The 20,167-nt window shown below is 37.5% G+C and overlaps 1 protein-coding gene across 2 annotated transcripts; it reads left to right on the forward strand.

Moving 5' to 3' along the window:
- The first annotated feature begins 13,096 nt into the window (after positions 1-13,096).
- Positions 13,097-17,199, forward strand: LOC138211316 (uncharacterized). Of its 2 annotated transcripts, none has more exons than XM_069171093.1 (4): positions 13,097-13,317; positions 14,098-14,300; positions 14,398-14,757; positions 15,822-17,199. In XM_069171093.1, exons 2-4 carry the CDS (start codon positions 14,111-14,113, stop codon positions 15,857-15,859), a joined length of 588 nt encoding a protein of 195 aa, XP_069027194.1. In that variant the 5' UTR covers positions 13,097-13,317; positions 14,098-14,110; the 3' UTR covers positions 15,860-17,199. The 2 variants fall into 2 exon arrangements, with proteins under 2 accessions (XP_069027194.1, XP_069027195.1); XM_069171094.1 differs by having other exon boundaries at positions 14,104-14,300.
- Positions 17,200-20,167: the final 2,968 nt, after the last annotated feature.

Here is a 20,167-nt window from a genome sequence, read left to right on the forward strand (position 1 = left end):
ACTTTTAATGTCTTCAATTGTGTTGTTTTTTGCTTCTTCCTATGGGATAGTTGAGATCTGAATTTAAGTGAAAGAAACTGTGAACAATTGATTGTGTTAAGCCTCTGTTTTTAGTTTAATCTCATGTCATCTTAATGGTTAATAAACTGTAGCTCAAATCTTTATCGACCAGTGTTTTTTTTTTAATTCATGTGGATCATTTTCTCAGCCTCTGCCAGTACCAGCCTATGGGGTAAGAAGGTGAAGTTTCGGGGGATTCCGTGTTTGTGGCAGCTCCAACCGGAGACTCGGATCCCAGCCCTGCCGGAGCTGACTGCATGCGTGCTTTTACGCCGCACCACTTCAACAAAATGGACAGGTTTTGTCTACAAATCTCCAAGAAATAATTGGATAGAGCTGGGACTTAGAGGCTCAGCTGGTGATCTGGAAGTATGGCTGTTTGGAGAAAAGTGGAACGTGCAAATTAGTTCGACATTAAATGAATGGAACTCTGTCTGTGTAACCTGGTCGGGACAAGGTCGACGGCTGAGGATCTACATCAATGGAACTAGTCTGAAAGAGATCCCTCTAAATCCAATCCTGCCCCAGCAATTGTCTGAAAATGGCACTCTCTCTCTGGGGGTGTCTCATTTTATAAACGGTGCAGGTAAAGTGCAGCAAGAGAGCGGTACCAACCTCATTGGTGAGATCGGTCTGTTCAGGATATGGGCCAGAGAATGGAGTGCTGAGGAGCTGAGGATGCGGGGCTGTGCAGATGGGGATGTGTTGAGCTGGGACCTGCGGCATTGGCAATACGACTGTGATCCTGAGCCTGACAACAATAGACGCTGTGGTAAATACAGCATGGCCTTTTTTCTATTCCATTTCATGCTCATCAAGTTTGAGCTGTCTATATTTATTAAAAAAAAAAAAACAAAAAAAAAAAACTTACTCTCAGAGTTCCCTCACCTACAATATGGACCTCACAAGGTAATCTGCTGGAGGGGAGCTTTGAATGAGTGGGCTGATACTTTGTTGTTCAGTATCTACAGTTTAAGGTCAAAGAAAAGTAAACCACACATTCCTGAATTCAGCAATTGTTTTATAAAACTATTGATAGGACATTTTCTTTGAAAATATCATATACTTTTTATAGCAGTTATTTTCATTGTCTTCCTTCTGTTTATTTCTCAGAATGGGCACTCTACAAAATCAAAATGTGGACATTCGTAGTTCACTCTACAAACTCTGGGAATTGTTCAATGTCATTGGAGGATATCACAAGGAACTGGGTATGAAGAATGTACCCTAAATACAAAGAGTCCAATTGGACTGTAAGCATTACTGACCTTCTTTGTTATCTTATATCAGTTGCAGAGCATTTTCCCTCAAAACATTTCTGTCCAAGACATCGTTCTGTCATCGCCAAGGTAAAAGATTTTTCTTTTAGCAGAGTAGCCCTCGCAGCAGGCAGTGATGCACAAAGTAATCAAGACCTTTACTTAAGTAAAAGTAGAAATACTGCAATGATTACCTAAATATTTAAGTAGTCTACTCAGTAAAAAGTATCTCAAATTTGTGCTGAAGTATAATACTTGAGTAAATGTACTTGGTAGTGTTTATTATGCGAGTTGGTTCGTAAATGATAGAGTTGATTGGTTCACTATAATTCTAAACATAATCATAACAGCGATCCTGAGGGGAAAAAAAACCTGTCTGTAATAGCTCTTATCTGTGTTTCCACAGCCATACCTGCCATGTGGTCAATAATTCTGTTGCTCAACATGCTCAACAGCCTCAGGTACATTATACTGTTAAGAGTCCTCAGTTTGACTTTCCATGGAAAGAAGCAGCAGTGTCCTCAAAGACTATCTGATTAGAAGAGACATAAAAGGCTTTTTAAGATTGTAAAAATATTATTTTCTGAAGAAGTGAACGTCATATGCGAGCACTGAGGTCAGGTCTGAGGCAAAAGTGGGTGTAAATTATATTAAGTACAATGAGCTGTAAGTAAGTAATATCGAACAACATTTAAAAAAAAAAAAAGATATGACAAAAAAAATCTGTGTTTTCAGGGATTCGGAGCATTACCAGAGCCCACCTGTCACAAGTGGTAAGATTAATTCAATGCCTACAAAATAAAAGATGAATAATTACACCGAGGCTGCATGGCCCAAGCCACATACTAGTCAAACCAGTTTATATAGACTTAATACATGTTGTTTTGGTTTACTTCCAGTTTCAGCTGTGAAGTCATTGTAAACGTGGATCCTCCTGCTAATGTGGAAGTGGTTCAGGTAGATATTGCTGCGTTGCTGAGTTTGACTTTCTCCAACAACTTCCTCAACCTGAGAGTCGACCCTAAAAGCATCAGCATACTTCCCGTAGGTGAGTATGCTCTTTGCAGTACCCTTCAATCCTCTCACAGACACATAACCTACTTTACATGTCAGATGTACTCATTGTTATATTTTAGTGCAATAACAGATCAATCAAAGATGAACCAAACACAAACGTTATTATTAATCCCTTAAAAAATGATGTATGAATTTGGGTACATAATTGTGAATGTTTAGTTTTTGTGTTTTAATGGCATGAAGCAGATGCTGGGTTTGCTTGGAAATGTTCACTGGAGATATGAACATTAACAATGTGATGAAATTATTGTGCACATTCACATTATTAAGTGGCTGCATTAAAAGGATGCTGCTTTGATACACCAATTAAAACAGGAATAAATATACCTCACACCTGCAGAAACACATTAGAAGCAGAGAGCACATTTCTGCATTTCTAAAAATACCTGCATGATTTGACGTGTGACTATTCATTATAGGAACATTTTTATTTGCATAATTTGATTTCCGACACATTATGCAATTTTTTATTTAATTTTTTTTTGAACTTTTGGATTTAATGCTTTAATCTTTTTTTTCTTTCAGAGTTATCTGCAGTGACAGAACATCCACCAACTGTCAGCAGTAGTGTAACTCCATCAGGTCAGCATGTCAGTAAAAATAAACCAAGAGTAGTTCATCGCCTAAATTTATCATAGGAATATTATTTTTCAATCAGTGGGAGCAATGTCTGCAAGACAGTCTGTTCTGTTATACTTTACAGAAACAGGTTCAACTCAAACTCGGCCAGCTCGACCCACTAATATGTCAACGACTGGAGAGCCTTTAGATTTCAATGAAACTGCCGGCCAGTTTACTAAACTACTCACATACAGTAAATCATCTGTTTATGTTGCTTATGTATGCTCTTCATTTTTGTGTCTGCTTCCGTTCAGTTCAGATCTTTACTGTCCCACAAAAAAAACCAACTATTTTTTGACAGTAAGGCAGCCTGTAAAAACAACATTAAAACAAAAACGGTCCTTTTCAGAAGGTGGTGGTGAATCACCGACCGCAGGCACATGTGATAACTCACTTCAATTTCTGAGAATTTAATAATGAGTCTGTCCTATTACAGGCTTCTACAATGAAGTTGTTGGTGTAGAGAATAAATAGTAGCCCCTGTGGAAAAAGTTAAGGACAAATGCTATTTAGATCTTTGTTTTTGTTTGACCAATGTTAGACTTTTACAAATACTGAGTTCGCGCTAATGTAATATCTGTCTTTTCACCCCTGCAGTTGGAGCTGATAAATTCTTTAGAGTCAATTTGAACTCGAGTATAAGTGGCAGCCCAATAAAACCAGAGGATGTCATTGAGAAATGGGTATGAAAGTAACAGAAGTGAACTCATAAGCTACTTTCTCTACAAAGACTGTTTGCAGTAAATTGTTGTATTTTCGGCAACAGGTGAAAGAACAGCTGGAAGTGCGTCACACCATTATTGTGCTGAATGTCATAATAAAAGAGCATGTTGGCAGGTGGGATTAATTTACTGCTACATAACTATCAACTTAGTTTAGACATTTGTCAAATAACAGCTCCGGTTGGTTCATCTGTTGTATCTTATAGTAACATGGAGCAACATACTGGTTTGATGGTGAGTATTCATTTTAGTAGCAGGACAGGTAAAAATGAATGTGCCCTTCATTTAGCAGTAAATGAAGACTAACCCTGGAATAAAGATCGACATCACAATTAATATATCACTTACAATTATGCATAATTGTGTTCTTCGGGTTCCCTTTTCCTTTTCCAGACTTCCCATGACCAACAAAAGCGGTGGGTGACTATAAATATTGACAGATAATTTGAATTATGGAGAAATCTGCCGAAGTATCTTCGTCATACTGTAACTCAATGTGATTTGTATTACAATTCAGAATAGACATTACTAAAACACTGTTGTTCAAACCAATGTTGTTGTTATAACTAGTTGCATATTTCACCAACAGATACTACTCTGCCTTCCATGTTCAGGATTACAGCATTAATACTGTGGCAGAAATCAAAACATTCATTGATGCTGCCTTGACATCAGACTACAAAAATGGCTCCATTATCATTCAAACTATGGGAATGGAGATCAAGCATATAAGTAAGCTGTGTTACTAAGACAAAGAAAAAGAAAAAGATGCACTAAGTTATGAAATAAGACTGTCAATGTACACTGTTTATTTGTTTTCCTTTCCAGTGCCTGAAAACTGTTTAGAAGAAACGATGTCAACAATCTATGGACAGTACATATGGGCTGAAACATTTCCACAAGTCATCGAAGAAATGGGATGCAGGAAGCCACAATCAAAAAGAGCCACCAGACTTTGGTAAGACGTTTCCAGCTCTCTTTTACGCAGTAGATTTAGTATTTGACCATAAACAACAAAAATCGAATTGCCAGATTTCAAGATAACGACATGAACATAAGCCAAAAATTAGTTATGACACTAACATAGTTTATTCATGGGTTTATTCACAAAAAATAGGGACATCCAAGCCAGTATCAGTAATAATTTGAGGGTTGAAAAAGGGGGGTTCTTTATATATTATTCTTCTAACTTGTGCAGATCATCTTTGTCAGAACAATCTGTTTCCATAGAGACAAGAGAAATCACCCATTACAATGTCCTGTTCCAACCAGTCATCCCACGCCATTGCACAAGCTCTGACCCCCAACACATGTAATGCTGATGGATACCTGCCAGCCTGCAACTCAAGGAAAAATCTATTTCCTATTAGTGAATTAGTAGGGTAATGAAGGGCTTTGATTTCCATGTATCCCATCTGCCAAATGTGACATGAATATCACTCAAGGGACAATGACTGAGTAGTTTAATATGGATAATCAGGTTTATGGTCTCCTGGTAAAACACTGGATTTATGTTTATTAAGTAATTATTATTTTTTTTTTTTACTCTTTATCACCCTTTGTCAGAAATGATCTGACAAACTCAGGATGAAGATAAAGATACAAGAATATACAAATTTAACTACATCTCAATCAATCAGAAATAGATCAGGGTGTTTTTTTTGGTTGTCTTCTGTCTGTAATATTTCCTGCTCCCATTTTTTCTCTTCTTTCTTCAGTAATTTAGACATTGAAACTGACACGACCAGCTGGGCTGAGCCTAATATGACAAACTGCGCCCAACTTGTGGAAATATCAGACCTCGACAACATCACTGTTACTACTGGTAAGAGAATCGGTCACACATGCAGTCTGGTTAATTTCCATTGCTTCAAAGCATGCCCAAATTTAACAACGTAAATGATCTCCAGGTAATGCGGCGGAGGTCGTAGACGTGATTCAGGACCTTGTAGAGGCTCAGTTAGTTAACAGTGAGGAGCTCTCTGCCTCCCAGCTGGATTCAGTGGTGGAGAAGCTCAGTAAGGTGGTCGATATAAGCGTCATCGAACCCGCTGTTGGAGCCGACATTGTCAATATTGTTGCCAATATCCTGCTGTCCAAAAGTGATGTCACACCAGTGGCGAACATGTAAGGAAAAAGGGAAATGGTACATAACCTTTACACTCTTGTGTGTGAGATTTTACAGAAATGCTTCCTGTGTTTTCTAATTTTGTTTCCTTGTATGAACTGTGTGCAAGTGTTCTAAATCTGACGGATAGGATGGGCCACAATATGGATTTTGAAGAAGAATCCATGAGTTTGACAGCTCCCTCACTGGCCCTTTCTATCATCAACGTGGAACAAGGGGAATTCAGTGGCCTCACCTTTGGTGTGTCCTCTGTTTTGTCAACAATGAACCCAACGGTGAGATGTTTCAAATGCAATAATAGAGGTGACAGTAGATTTAACTTAATAATAATAGTAGCAGTTGATAATATCAACAACAAAAGAAATGCCTGATTCATGTTTACTCAAAAAAACAGTTCATCCTGACTGTTTAAGGAAAACATCAACTGCATTACTGTACTTAAGCAACCAGAAACAGTTGGAAACGGCCTCAAGCAGTCACAACGCATCTAAAACACAGAGTTTAGATTGACAAATGATTAGAAAAACTCCATGAAAAGATTCATGGACTTGGTTTTAAAGTAATTATTAGCTGTGTGATTCCGTTTTACTTTTCTTCCTCAGGTCTTTCTCAACCAGAGCTTTGGGAGTGGACCAATCCCTGAGACAAATGCAAGCATTTCACTGCCTTACACACTTCACGAATTTTTCCCTGTTGGAGTGAGAAATACAACTCGCATTCAGTTTCAGTTCTATGGAACTCATGAGCTTTTTCAGGTACTTTAAATCCTCTTATGTTGCTGTTTCTTATCTTGTTTCATTGTTGTTCTCACAATTCCTTTTTCCTTCTCCTTTTTTAAAGGAAGTATAACTTCATGTAGCTATCTTATAGACCACTTAATGTTTGTGGCATTTGAAAAGTATAGTTCAACATTTGGGGAACTGTCCTCCTTTTTTTTTTTCTACTGCGACTTAGATGAGAAAAATTTATACCACTCTCATATTTGTAGGATAAATATGAATTTGTTAGCTATAAATATGACAAGCCTAGCATAGCATAAAGACGGGAAAACAAGCTCCTCTAAAGCTCAATGACTGCATTTAATTGATGGGGAAAAAATATATATATAGCTGGTTCATGTATTTCATCCAAAACACATCAGTAAATGTAAGAAGAATCCTTTGTGGTTTAACAGGTGTGTTATGTACCAGACTATTTCTTGGGTGGGTGCAGTGACTTCCCGAAGTTGCTAGACAACCACTTTTACCGATTCAACAAACAACGAGAGCCAGATTTAGTTACCATTGAACAGAGTCAGCCTAGTTGTGATTTGTTTGCAGACTTTATGCTACATTAAATTTACTAGCTACTGGCTGTAGCTTCATATTTATCTTTACAGACCTGAGAAATAGCATCTGATGTTTAATGACAATATCTGAAAGACAGCGGATAAACATATTAAAAAATGTCAAACTAATTATTAAAAAAAAAAACAGCCACAATCAAAAGCTACTTCATTTACTTTTTAAATAACGCTTATCCAATAACCTTTTCCACTGCTTATAGATAAAATAATGAAAAATGTGCAATAAATATGACAACTCCGCTCTCTGATGTTTCATCATTTAATGCCCAGCCTTAATACAACTTTATTTGCTGTTTACTTACTGTGACTTAAAGCCCTGCTTGTTAATTTTATTAACAGGATCCGCTCTCAACGAATGAAACACAAAGCAGCTGGAAAATAAACTCTTATATAGTGTCTGCCAGCATTAATAACAGCCATGTCATTAACCTAAAGGATCGAGTTGTGGTAACACTCAGCCATCAAAATCCCACAAAGGTGAGAAATGAATGCTTTTCAGTTTGTAAGTTATACAAATCCATTTGTATGGAGCTCCAAAACCACCACCACTTCCCCTTATTTATAGGCAGACGACAAGGTACAATGTATGTTTTGGGATTTCCAGAAGAATGGTGAGTTAATCATTATCTATTATATCATGTAGAGTTAACTGTAACATGTATCATGTAACTGGGTCTCATTGTACTTTTTAGGAACCAATGAGAACAATAAAGGCTCCTAAACAAAGGAAGCTGTGCGTCTGTTGATAAGAGGGTTTAATCAAATGTTGGTGTGTGCTTTCACTGCTTTGTGTGTGTGTGTGTCAGATGGGCAGGGTGGTTGGAATGACAGCGGCTGTGAAACCCAGAGTATTTCATCTTATCAGACCAGCTGTCTCTGTGATCACCTCACACATTTTGCCGTGCTCCTGGTGAGTCATTGGTTTGCTATTTATAAATTAAACCAGTGAACAAACTCTCACAAGCTCCAACATACTGTCCGCAATATGGTCTGTTTGCTTGCGTGTTTTTCTGGCAACAATGCAAAATGCTGATATTAAAGCCACTATGTGTGAATATCTATATTTTTTTTAAATAATTGTGGTAGGATACGCTTCAACAGCTGCTCCCTGTCATATCATCTGCTTTCATAATGCTATAAGATGATGCAATTGTTTGACATTTTAAAATAATCACTTTAAATGTAAGATTTGTCCTGTTTGTATATTTTGTTTCAGGACATATCCAGAGCCCCCATCAGTGAAGTTAATAGTCATATTTTGACAGTCATCTCATATCTTGGTTGTGGTATATCCTCCATCTTTCTAGGCATCACTCTACTCACCTACCTTGCTTTTGAGTAAGTCACATACACAAAATCAACATACTGAATTTGTAATTTTGCAGTGTCGTCTTACTGCAATAAAATGACCACAAGGAAGCTGGAGGCTGAAATTGCTTTCGGGGAGACTGGAGATGCTGCTTCGTAGCAGCTTGTCTTACTTAGTCATTAAAGAATTTATAGAAAATGTTCTAGATTTTTAAACCACCTGTTATAAGCAGAACACTTTGAATATAACATGTTTTACAACAAAAAAAAAAGCTTAGTGTTAAAGGAGCAATTTGTAGGATTTAGTGAGCTTGCAGATTGCAACCAACCAAACACTCCTTACCTCACCCTCCCCTTCCCAGCATGAGAATCAACGGTGTAAAACGCAAAAGGCACTTTAGATTCAGTGTTTGGTTAGTCTCTTATGGGCTTCTGTAAAACATGGTGGTTCAACATATAAGGGGACCCACTTTTTTATATTTGTATGAGGGGCTCACTCTAAGGTAATGAAAACACAGCGACTCAGAGTTTCAGGTGATTATACATTAATGGAAACATAGAAACACACCATTTCTGGCATTAAATCCCCCCCAAATCCTGTGCTGAACCTTTAAGGTGGCCCTAAAAATAGTCGTATAACTAAACACTCTCAACTCGAGGTCCAGTTGCCAGCTACTGTTCCTGGAGTTTTTAAACACAATATAGAGTTGAGTTCTTGAAATCCTCAGGATACAGTTAAATGCTGTAGAAAAAAATAAGTAGACTCTGAGTAAAAATTGCTATGTCACGAAAGTGCTACATGTTCTCATTGAATTTTTGCATTTGTTAATAATTAATTGAAGAATTAGTAGTAATTTTGTGGTGAATATCAAATTTGCAGCATGAAGCACTGAAACCTCTAAACGAACTTTAGGACTATTAATTTGTCTTTCTGTCCCGGAGTCTCACTGTGCTTATCTGCCACTGTCATACATTCTCAGGAAGCTGCGTCAGGACTACCCATCTAAGATACTCATTAACCTGTCAGCTGCACTACTAGGGTTAGGCATGCTCTTTCTTCTGGACTCTTGGCTCTCATCCTTCTCAAACTATGGCCTGTGCATCGCCACTGCAGCAACGCTGCACTATTTCCTGTTGGCCTCCTTCACCTGGATGGGCCTGGAGGCTGTGCACATGTACCTCTCATTGGTTAAGGTCTTCAACACATATATTCCTTCTTACATCCTCAAACACTGTGCTGTTGGATGGGGTAAGACTGAACTTTATGCACCTCTTAATAGGGGGGAAATTTGTTAGGTTGATTTAGTTCTGAGACCGGATATGATTCGATGGGTGAACAGCATAAATGTGGATGTTTTCTGTTCTCACAGGCATTCCTCTGTTGATAGTCAGCCTGGTGCTGGCCATAGATAAAGATGCTTATGGCAGCACCGTGCCTGAAGATACTGCAGTGGTGCTTCAGTCCACTGACCAATTGTAAGTACTGCAGCACTGGGCTGGAGTTGAAACACACGCCAGATAGAGCCAGGCAAAGTGAGCATTAACTTGATTAAATGCACATTTCTAAAAAATATGCTTTTGTTGGAATTAAGACAAACATCTCTGGTTTGTACTGGCTTGTTTGCGGAGATTTGGGTAAATTATAATACTATATGTGTAGTTTGCTGTGTGCACTGTAGTTGATAAGAAAAACAAATTTCCCACCAGAGGCTTCGATAAAGACAGGAAGTCGCTGGCCTTCATCATTAATCCCTGTGTAAATTAAACAATGACCAATCCTCTCTCTCCCTCTCTCACTCCAGCTGCTGGCTGCAAAATGACATTTTCTTCTACGTGACCGGGGTGGCATTTGTTCTTCTGATCATGTTGTGCAACATGTCTGTGTTCATCCTGGTTCTGATCCAGATCAGACGGATGAGGGCCAATAAGCCGCCAGCAAACAGCCATAACACGCTGCATGACTTGAGGGCAGTGGCCAGTCTCACTGTGCTGTTAGGCTTGACCTGGTCAATGGGCTTTTTTTCATTTGGGCCTGGGAGAGTGGCGCTGCTGTACCTGTTCACCATCTGCAATAGTTTACAGGGTAAATATGAGCTGTATTTGGGATTAAGTAGACATTAGTTATAAAAAAGCAAGTAATTTTGATCAAATCTAATTTTTTTTACTTTTGTAGTTTTAGCAATATCCCTAAACATTCCTCACCGTGACATTTTTACAGTTTATTTCATTTTATCATAGTTTATCTAAAACTAGTTCATAAATGTCATTTTATCAACTCATAAAGAAGCACAAAATGAGGAGTTCTTCTTTTTGAGAATTAACACTAATGGGGAAAAAGTGCAGACAAACATAGTTCAATAAAAACGTATGAAAATGAGTGTTAAGAGAAACAAACGTCGATATCATTAAGTGACAGATTGACCGGGGATTGTGTCAACTATCTCTGCTTTGCTCCTTTGTCGCAGGGCTCCTTATTTTTGTGTTCCACTGTTTGATGAAGGACAATGTGAGGAAGCAGTGGAGAATCTACTTGTGCTGTGGACGTTTCAGAATCAGTGATTACTCAGGTATCTCGTTGCTTGTTCACATTTTTCACATCTTGCAATATAACAGCCACCTGGTTGTGAGAAGTATTTTCACTGTTGCACTATTTTCTCCTTTTTCTTGTGTCTTTTGTGCAGACTGGAGCCACTCAGCGACGGTGGGTGAACTCTGCAAAAAGAACAATCTCGTTAACTCAGTTTCAGTTAACTCTGACAACACCTCCAGCATGCCTCCTCTCCAAAATAAGCATTAAAGCACCACCACCAGGGGGCATGAATTGTCCTCTTCATGAGTCATTCTGTGTACAGTAGCTCTTCATGGTCTATTGTTAAATTCCATTCCTGATAGCAGTGAGGTTAACACAGCTTCCTGTCTGTCATGGGCCGGGAAAGTTCAGATAAACCACAATTTCAAGAAGATACAATGGATCCATCAGCACTCCTGCACCTTGCATTAAATTAGCCATGAAAATTACTGTAAGTACTGCATGAGTTCAAAGTCTCACTGTCAGCTCAAAGTAAAGAATTGTGTTCTGAAGAGTGCACAGTTTATGCAAGCAGCTCATACTTAAAGTTTAAAAGCCCAAATCTCACCTTCAAGGTTAACATTACTGCTTTCACTGTACTGATACTTGGCCAAATAATATTTTGTGCTCATATATCTAAAGTAAAGTAAATGTAACTGCACATATCAGATCACAGTAAAACTGTTCATTAAGAAAGCACATAATACAGTCAACTAATTAAAAACAGATGGGTACATTTCAACACATAAAACACTAGACCTGCATTCAAGTGCATTAAAACCATGGGGTGTGTTGCACAATTTTGTGCTAAGTTTAGAGAGTTAAGGAGGCGGACAGTGTCAGGATGTGCAATCCTAAAATCTGGATGTTCTGGTCTTAATGTGAGAGGGAGGTAAATTAAAAAGTGTTTGCGAGGAGAAAGGTGTCTTATAGAATTTATTAAGCTCTACATTTGTCATGTAGTCTTGTAGATTTCCACTTAGGATGGGAGATCATATTCAATAATTCTGGGTGAGGTATGTACCACTTTGTGTAACTCATAAACATTTTTAGGAATTGTTTTTAGGAATTTTGGTTCAAAAACCATATTTATGAGGACAAATATACTTTGTGAGGAAATTTAGGCTGGTCCTCACAAGTTTAAAGTGCAATTTGAGGGTTAAGATTTGAATTTAGGGTTAAGGTTCGAATTAGATTAAAGTTAGGGTAAGTGTTGAGGTTAGGCACTTTTTTGTGATGGTTAAGGTTAGGTAAAGGGGCTAGGAAATGCATTATATCAATGAGTGTCCTCACAAGTATAGAGAAACATGCATGTGTGTGTGTGTGTGCGTGCATGCGTGAAGATTTGAGGTCAAGATATAATTTTTCTTGACTGTAAACTAACATAAAGTAAAGTTTTGACTGGAACATTTCTGGGAACCTGTAATGCTGTGTTGAAATAAGATGAATATTATCTCCTATTTATATCCTGTATAAGATATTGTGGAAAATGAAATTATCTTATCATTTGCTTACAAACTACAACTATTAATTTCTGCATTAACCACACTGATTGTTTCATATTGCTTTTTTTTTCAATTGTTTTAAAGATACATTTCGTGTTGATCACTTGGTTTTAACAAATGCAAATGTCAGCCAAAGAATCGTTTTTTTTTTTACAGTATAGTAAGTATAAAATTTCTTTGTGAATGTTAAAAAATACAAACTGAAGATTTACTCAAACTGAATTATTGTATAATGAGAACATCAATTCAAATACAGACTTAAAATGGTTCATGGAGATCCATCTAAAAATGTATAAATTTATATTGTTGAATTTTTTTTAAATCTAATGAAAAGTTTAGCTCATGTCACTTCAGACTTGCTGTTTAAGTGGGTATAACTTTTTGACTGTTACTGAGGAATGTTTCAATAAGCTGTCATTCAGGTTCTGTGGGAACTTGCCAGATAACATTCTGCTCATAGCTCTGTGTTCATGAAGCTTCACACACCCTCTGAGGCTAACACATCGAGTGACTTTGGAGGCTCACTGAGCGAAATGTTTGTGTGTACAAGAGGGGAAAAACACTTGACGTTGGTTCTTCGAATCTAATCAATGACGCCGATGCTTAAACTGAAGTCAGGTGATATTTTTCCCAACAATTTTGGCTGGTGTTAATTTTTGCATTGATCAACCGGTCAATGTAAGGTTGTGCTCTTTGGTCACCTTTGGTCAATCATCAGGTCAGGTAAGAGAAGCAAGTTACTTCAAATACAACCGCAAATCGTTTGGTTCTTTATTCACAAGCAGGGTTAACAATTAAGTTATAATTAAGTTTACAGTAGGATAGACTTCAATATTTTCAGTCCTTTATATAGATTTAAGCTTTAAAAAGCTGATGTTTTCTCCAAAACATGGAATATTATTATGAATTTCAGCCCCTTGATTTAAACATCTTTCAGTTCAAACCTAAACAATACATTTGTTATTAAGTATTTTTGATGAATCGTCATGCATTGTAACAACGTTAAGTAACAATAGTCACAATTTATGAGCCATGAAAAAAAAAAGTGCTTTACATTCACGTTTACTTCACAAATTGAGATTAGAAGTAAGAAGAAAATCTGTCCTCATGAGGATTTCATTTTCCTTTTCAACAGTGAAAAGTTAAAAAGACAAGGGTTGTGAAAAAAACAATGAAATAAAAAGATTATAATCTCTTTCATGTTATATTTCAGGTTTATTATTAACAACTGACCAGGGGTTAGGGTTAGGGTTTAAACATTTTTAAAATAAAAACCTTTTTATCACTATATGTAAAGTCAAACTGAATGTGTTATTTTGTTTACATTGAAACCTTTTAAGTAGGCCTGCTGCGTTATGATTTAAGCTGTTTTTTTGCATGTTTGTAAATACACAAAATATCAAATCGTTTGTTACATGTGGAGAAATACAAGATTGCGATTCATTATTCATTGCATAAATTAAGATTAATTTACTAATTATCCTGTCTTACCTCTGTGTTCAGTTACAGATGACCCATGGAGGACAATATGGAAAGTCCAATAGCTGTTAAGGCGGAGAAACACTCTAAGTGTGTCATCCTGACTTACTTCCAGGGGGACATCAACAGCATGGTGGATGCTCATTTCACCCGCGCTCTCAGCAAAGGCTACAAGGCCAAGACACCTGCAGCAAAGACAAAGAAAATCCATAAAACTATTAAATTGGGTAAACAACTGAAATCCCCACTGTATGATTTGGCTACTAATGAAACCTTTAATCCCTTTCATTTTCACTGCATGGCCTCTCTCTTTGTTCTCGACAGACGACAGCATCTCCTATCAGGGCAGCGTTGCTGACTCTTACATAGAGTCACAGGTCCCCCCTGTAGCAGGACGTCTCGTGACCTTGGGCGCTGCAGAGGACACCCCTGGCTCCTGGCGCTCGTTCACTACCAGGACGGGAGAGGGCCCAGGGTTTCCGTCCATCACATACTCCCTATCCCCAGAAGGGTTGGGTCTTACTGGGCAGCAATATGCCACATCCCTGCTCAACCTACTGCATAGCGACCGGGGTGAGATGGGACCCAGCATGGCCACCAGCTCCAAGCCTGAGCTGCTTCCCAACTGGACAGTGCCTCAAGGGTTTAGAGAGCCTGTGGACCCTGCTGTGGGCTTCGAACCTGGTAATCCTGCAGCAGCATTTCAGCCCCTTAACATGACCTTCTAACCAGTAAAATTTGAATAACTGTACCTCAGAAAGACAAACACTTTGAAATAAGGTCCACCAAATCCAAAGTGATTATTAAGGAACATATTAAGAAGTTAATTTATCATGAAATATGAAGTGATAATTAGTTAATCAAAAATTGTTCAATACCATGCAATCAGAAACGATTATCTGTGATTCTATACACACCACTTTCTCAATTAAGTTATCCCAGTTAAAAGGGACCTTCATTGATTTTATATGGTAAGAATAATTGTAAATTGTCCTCTGTGGTTCAGGAGGAGATTTGATAAACAACTCAGTAAATAACCACTGGTAGCGGCATCAGTGTTGTTTAGCTCAGAGTTAATGTGAAGATGGTATCCAGTAGCATAGAGTCCAGTATTTTATATTAGATTGTTGTATTTTGGGATCTTGACATATACCAGAGCCTGTAATTAAAGCTACCTCTACCTCTGTGTCGTTAGTTTACAGTGGAAAGTGGAAATCTAACTTGCTGGAGCACCATTTGAACTTGAAACCAGTTGCTAAATGAAACTAATAGCCTACTTTTTTATTATGTAGGTCAAATAGAGGCATCACTTACCCAACATTATTGCAAAGCTCTACATATTTATCTAAATAACTTCAAAGACAGTCATCACATTACATCAACCAGATTAATATTAACAGATATTGTCTGCAATCAAAGCACTTCCTTGCAACAGTTGTATCATTTAAAAGAACTAAGTGTTTTAAGATTTAATCTTAATCTTTGATTAAGAGAGTGGTCCGTTTTGTAGATACACAGTAGTTAATCATTTCACGACAGAAAATCTTATTTAGATTAGTTATTTAGAAAGTATTTGGTAAGTGTTTATTAATTATCAGTTACTTCCCGACTTCCTTAATTGCCTCTTAATCACTCAGGAATTTTGGGCACCCTGTTCTGCGAAATGCTACTGTATGAAAAACATACCTGGTTATGTGCATCTATTAGAACTGTTTTAAATTGCTTTGCATTTGTTTCCACTTTGTCAGGACGGCGCCTGGACAAGAAGGACTTGTACTGGTACTGAGGAGATAACAGCAGAGACACAGAGCTGCTCCAACTACACCACACACCAGTGTATCTACACAGCCACACGTCAAACAGCCCTCTGAGTGTCAGCTGAGAACACAACTGGAAGAGACAGCAGTGTTTCCATTCCCTGCCTCGCTTTCTCCATTCCTCATTGAAATGACCTCAGTACCTCGTCAAGTACTAACTGGAAAACCAGTCTGACAAACTGGTTCTTCAACTCGGTCATTCCTCTTGTAAATCTCACAGCACTGTATATTTGTAGCTCCCTTTGCAGTGGAGTTGAATGGAGGGCATTTTCTTGGGCCTTTCTTTGCCAATTTTCTGAATGGGCCTACACTAATAAATAGACCAGTATTGATTTTGAAAGTTGTAAGCTTTAGTGTAATAATATTGATGGTAATTCCAATTCACATGGGCAAGTTTAAGTTGCTGTGGGGATATTTTATATGTGCGACCAAACAAAAAAATGAAGGATAGTGATGTCATATTCACGACTTGTTCTCTCTGATCTTGTGAAATCTTTAAAGACTGTTTTGTGGTGTACAAAAATATTGTACACAATTCAATAAATATCTAAGCAGACAAATAAAAATGTCAAAAATCACTACTGTTGAACACAGATAACTACTTAATGTATACATTATGACTATAAAGGGGGAAAAAAAGGTACCAGAAACCTATACTTTTAAAAATAATGAGCAGAGGGCAGCAAACCATTAAAAAAAAAGATTAATACTGACACCTAAAGGCAAGTTTGATATTACAGTCTCCCTGATGTATTATGCAAGATTTTTAGGTGAAGTCATAAAAGGCTTAAGAGCAGTGGTGAAGAGTAACTAAGCCTATTTACTTCAGTAATGAACTTAAGTACAGTTAAGTACTCTACTTGAGTACCTACTCTACATTTCTGCAGCACAATGGGAAATTATGTGTAATGTACTTCTTTTAAAAGTATTACTTTTCTCATAACAGTTTACATCTAAAACACATGGTTTACTTCAAAAAAATCAAACTATACACAACAGTAAAATTAGCATTAAACATTAAACTACATTAAGTTACATGTTAATCCAAATCATTCAACAGGAGTCACTCTGTACACTTTAAACTTCTTCATCTACTGCTTATGAATTATCCTGACCATTAATTATTGTTCAGTATCAAGTAAATCAACTAAATATTATAACATTCATGATCTTGTGAATAATAATTACAAAATGCGACAGTCTGTATGAAATCACTGTTAATGATTGTACTCCATTTGTCTTGATTGACAAAGATGTCATTAATAAAAATCATATTAATATGTTTTTATAATAAAAAACAACAACTGCTGGACCCAAAAGAAAAAAAACGATTTTTCACAATGTTACTGTTTCCCTACGTTGTTTATATATTTAGTTTGCTATGAGACGTTATATCATGAATAATAGTTTTATTCATTATTGAGTCAGGTCTCTCTAATTGCCATTTTTCTTACATTAAAGTTTGTCAAGCCCAGCAAATACAATATAGATCAAAATCTGTTATTTTATAGTTGAACAGAGATCTGCTGCTGTGTGAGAGGCAAACACATTAGAGCTACATTAGAGTGCCACTCATGAGTCAGTGATTTCTTGACTGGACTTTCACTATTATTTGTCTGCAGAAAGTGTCAAGCAGAGATGAGTTTTAAATTAGTCTGTGGATAAGCTGCTTTTTTTGAGGATACACACCACCATTACCTGATTTTCACAGCTCTATTCACCTGTTTGTACTTCTGTCTTTACACATCCAGATGACCTATTTCATTTAGAGATCCAGGAAGAAGATGCTAAAAGAGTTACCTAATTAAAGCTGTGAAAACCACAGTGGGTGTGGAAAGTCTGGTGGCATAAATAGCGGTTATGTTCACACCGCAAGGTTGGCTCTGTCAACAAGAACTTTAGCCTTTGTGAGGAAATTAAAACGAATGAACCTGATCAAGTTTATTCAAGTAGAACACTGCTTATTTTAAGATACTCTCATCTTATTGTTATGTTGCCGAAGACAAACAAAAGTAAACAACTGCAAACAAACAACCATAGCTCTGTGAGGTTGTACTAACCCAGAGCAGTGCTTTGAGCTAAATGCTAAAATTAGCATGCTAAGATTCCCACAATGACGATGCTGACATGAGGATGTTAAACAGGCATAATGTTTACCATATTCACAATCTAGTGTATTTAGTGTGTCAGCATGTTGATTAGCACAAAATACAAAGTGCAGCTGACACTGGAACGTTCTTAGTTTTTCAGGTATTTGGTCATAATTGTCGACTTGATGAGCAGGAAGAGGAAAGTTTTAGAGATGACCAAAGTTATCACAATTCATCCTGAAGGGGACATGAATGTCTGTCAAATTTCATGACAATGAATCAATTACTTATTATGTTATTTAAGTCTGTGCCAAAGTGGTGGAGCAATCAGCCGATGCTGCCATCACCGGAGCCATGTTGTTAGTGTGACTTTTAGGATGCATATATAAATAACCTTTTTTTTTTTTTTTACGAAAATCTTTCTTTTTTTTTTTTTATATTTTAGGTGTGACTTCATCCACACTATTAGCATTTACTGAAAGCTCTGTTTTTACCTTGGACCATGTTCAACAGTCCGGCTAGAACTACTCCTGCTGTCTTGTATCCATTACTATATGTGCATACGTCCATGAAGACATTATTACTCATATGCAACTTACTAATTACTAATCCACCCTCATCATGAGGAGAAAGCTCGTGTGTGCTAATATTCGTCACTTCCCATCTGGTACTGCATTACCCATGGATGGGCAACCAAATGGGCCATCTGGGCAGTGTTCTGAGGGCTCATGGACCTCAAGCCAGGAGCAGGTGGACAAAGAGCCTTTTTGGTGACTGTGCCCAGGTCCCAACATCTCAGAATCAGACCAAGAGCTTAACAATGCCTGTATTTAAAGTACGACAATGCCAAAGCTGGAAAATGTTGCAGCCATGGTTACTGAAAAACACACAACATATTTGCTGGTCAAATAGACAAAAGCATATGCACACATGATGCTTACAGTCTGTACAGACACCTCTGACGATAGATCTGCACAACATCAATTCGTCAGTTCAGTTAGTCATATGCTCAATCATTTACACAGAGTAAGTCTTATACACACAGACAGGCTGTTCTTCCACCATAATCATAACATTAGTGTCATTCTGAGGCAGATCAGAACACAACATTGCTCTTTGTCTGATTGAGGCTGACATGGAGTCAGTTCTGAAAAGCCAGAATCCAGGTCTGAAAGAAGCTGTAGCTGCTGTGGATTGGAGAGGCTTCACGTTAACAATGTAAGAATCTCACTGGTGGCTTTTTTTTTTTTTTAAATACTGTAGGTAGAAGATTGGCGTGGGTGGTGGAGGAACAACAGACAATCTGCAGTATTCAGAAGGCTTGAGTCCATAATTCCTCTTCTTCCCCTGTGTCAGGCATAATCAGGATCGAAACTCCATATTTGGGGGAGGAGAGGGACATGCAATGGGGTCTGAATGCCCATTGATCTTTCAACAAGCCAACGATGCTGATTGCAGAGCAAGAAGAAGGGGCATTAGGTGATCACGACTGCTACATGTGGGTTCCAGCTGACACTATCATGACCACAGATTGACAATTGAGAGTTACAGAGATCTCCCCTGCAATGGCGGGATGAATGAGCAGAATGACGTCAGTCCTTACAGCCATGTATCCACTGTGATTTCACTTAGCTCATCTTTACTGGCGCAACAGCATCTCTCTTCTAGATAACCTAGATAAGGGATTGAGTCGGGATTTTCCAGGTACCCTGTCTTAATTAAACCTTTGTTCGTTTTCAAAAAATCAGTGGCATACAAATTACCATGGAGATTTAATCTGTGAAACTAGCCTGGTCCAGGCCAGGTTAACAGCTAGGTTTACTTAATCCTGGTGCCTTTCAGTCAGTGTTTACTCTCTTACAGTTATTCCCTGTCAAAGGGAAGTTTTTCTAGATACATAGGTACAATATATATATATATATATATATATATATATATATATATATATATATATATACACATGTATATTCTCTGTCATCCTGGATTTCTTAATTCTGCTTTTGTGAAACAAGCCCCAGGTTTCCATTTATATCATGATAGATCAACATTTGTTTGTATTGATTTGTAATCTATTACTTTGCACATCACGTCTGCTTTTTCCTTTGTTGTTTATTTCTGTTAACATGCAACAAACAAACTTTCACAACTTAGACTATTTGACATATTTACCTATCTCAAGTGTCAATA

This window comes from Embiotoca jacksoni, unplaced genomic scaffold, assembly GCF_022577435.1.
Source record: "Embiotoca jacksoni isolate LCO1_2020_lvr unplaced genomic scaffold, fEmbJac1.0.p SCAF_5, whole genome shotgun sequence".
NCBI classification, from domain to species: Eukaryota; Metazoa; Chordata; class Actinopteri; family Embiotocidae; genus Embiotoca; species Embiotoca jacksoni.

Excerpts from the sequence above, each read along its gene's own strand:
- LOC138211316 (XM_069171093.1), top strand. The coding sequence starts at position 14,111 with ATGGAGGACAATATGGAAAGTCCAATAGCTGTTAAGGCGGAGAAACAC. Across the intron at positions 14,301-14,397 it reads CCATAAAACTATTAAATTGG|ACGACAGCATCTCCTATCAG; the intron begins GTAAACAACTGA and ends TGTTCTCGACAG. Across the intron at positions 14,758-15,821 it reads TGCTGTGGGCTTCGAACCTG|GACGGCGCCTGGACAAGAAG; the intron begins GTAATCCTGCAG and ends CCACTTTGTCAG.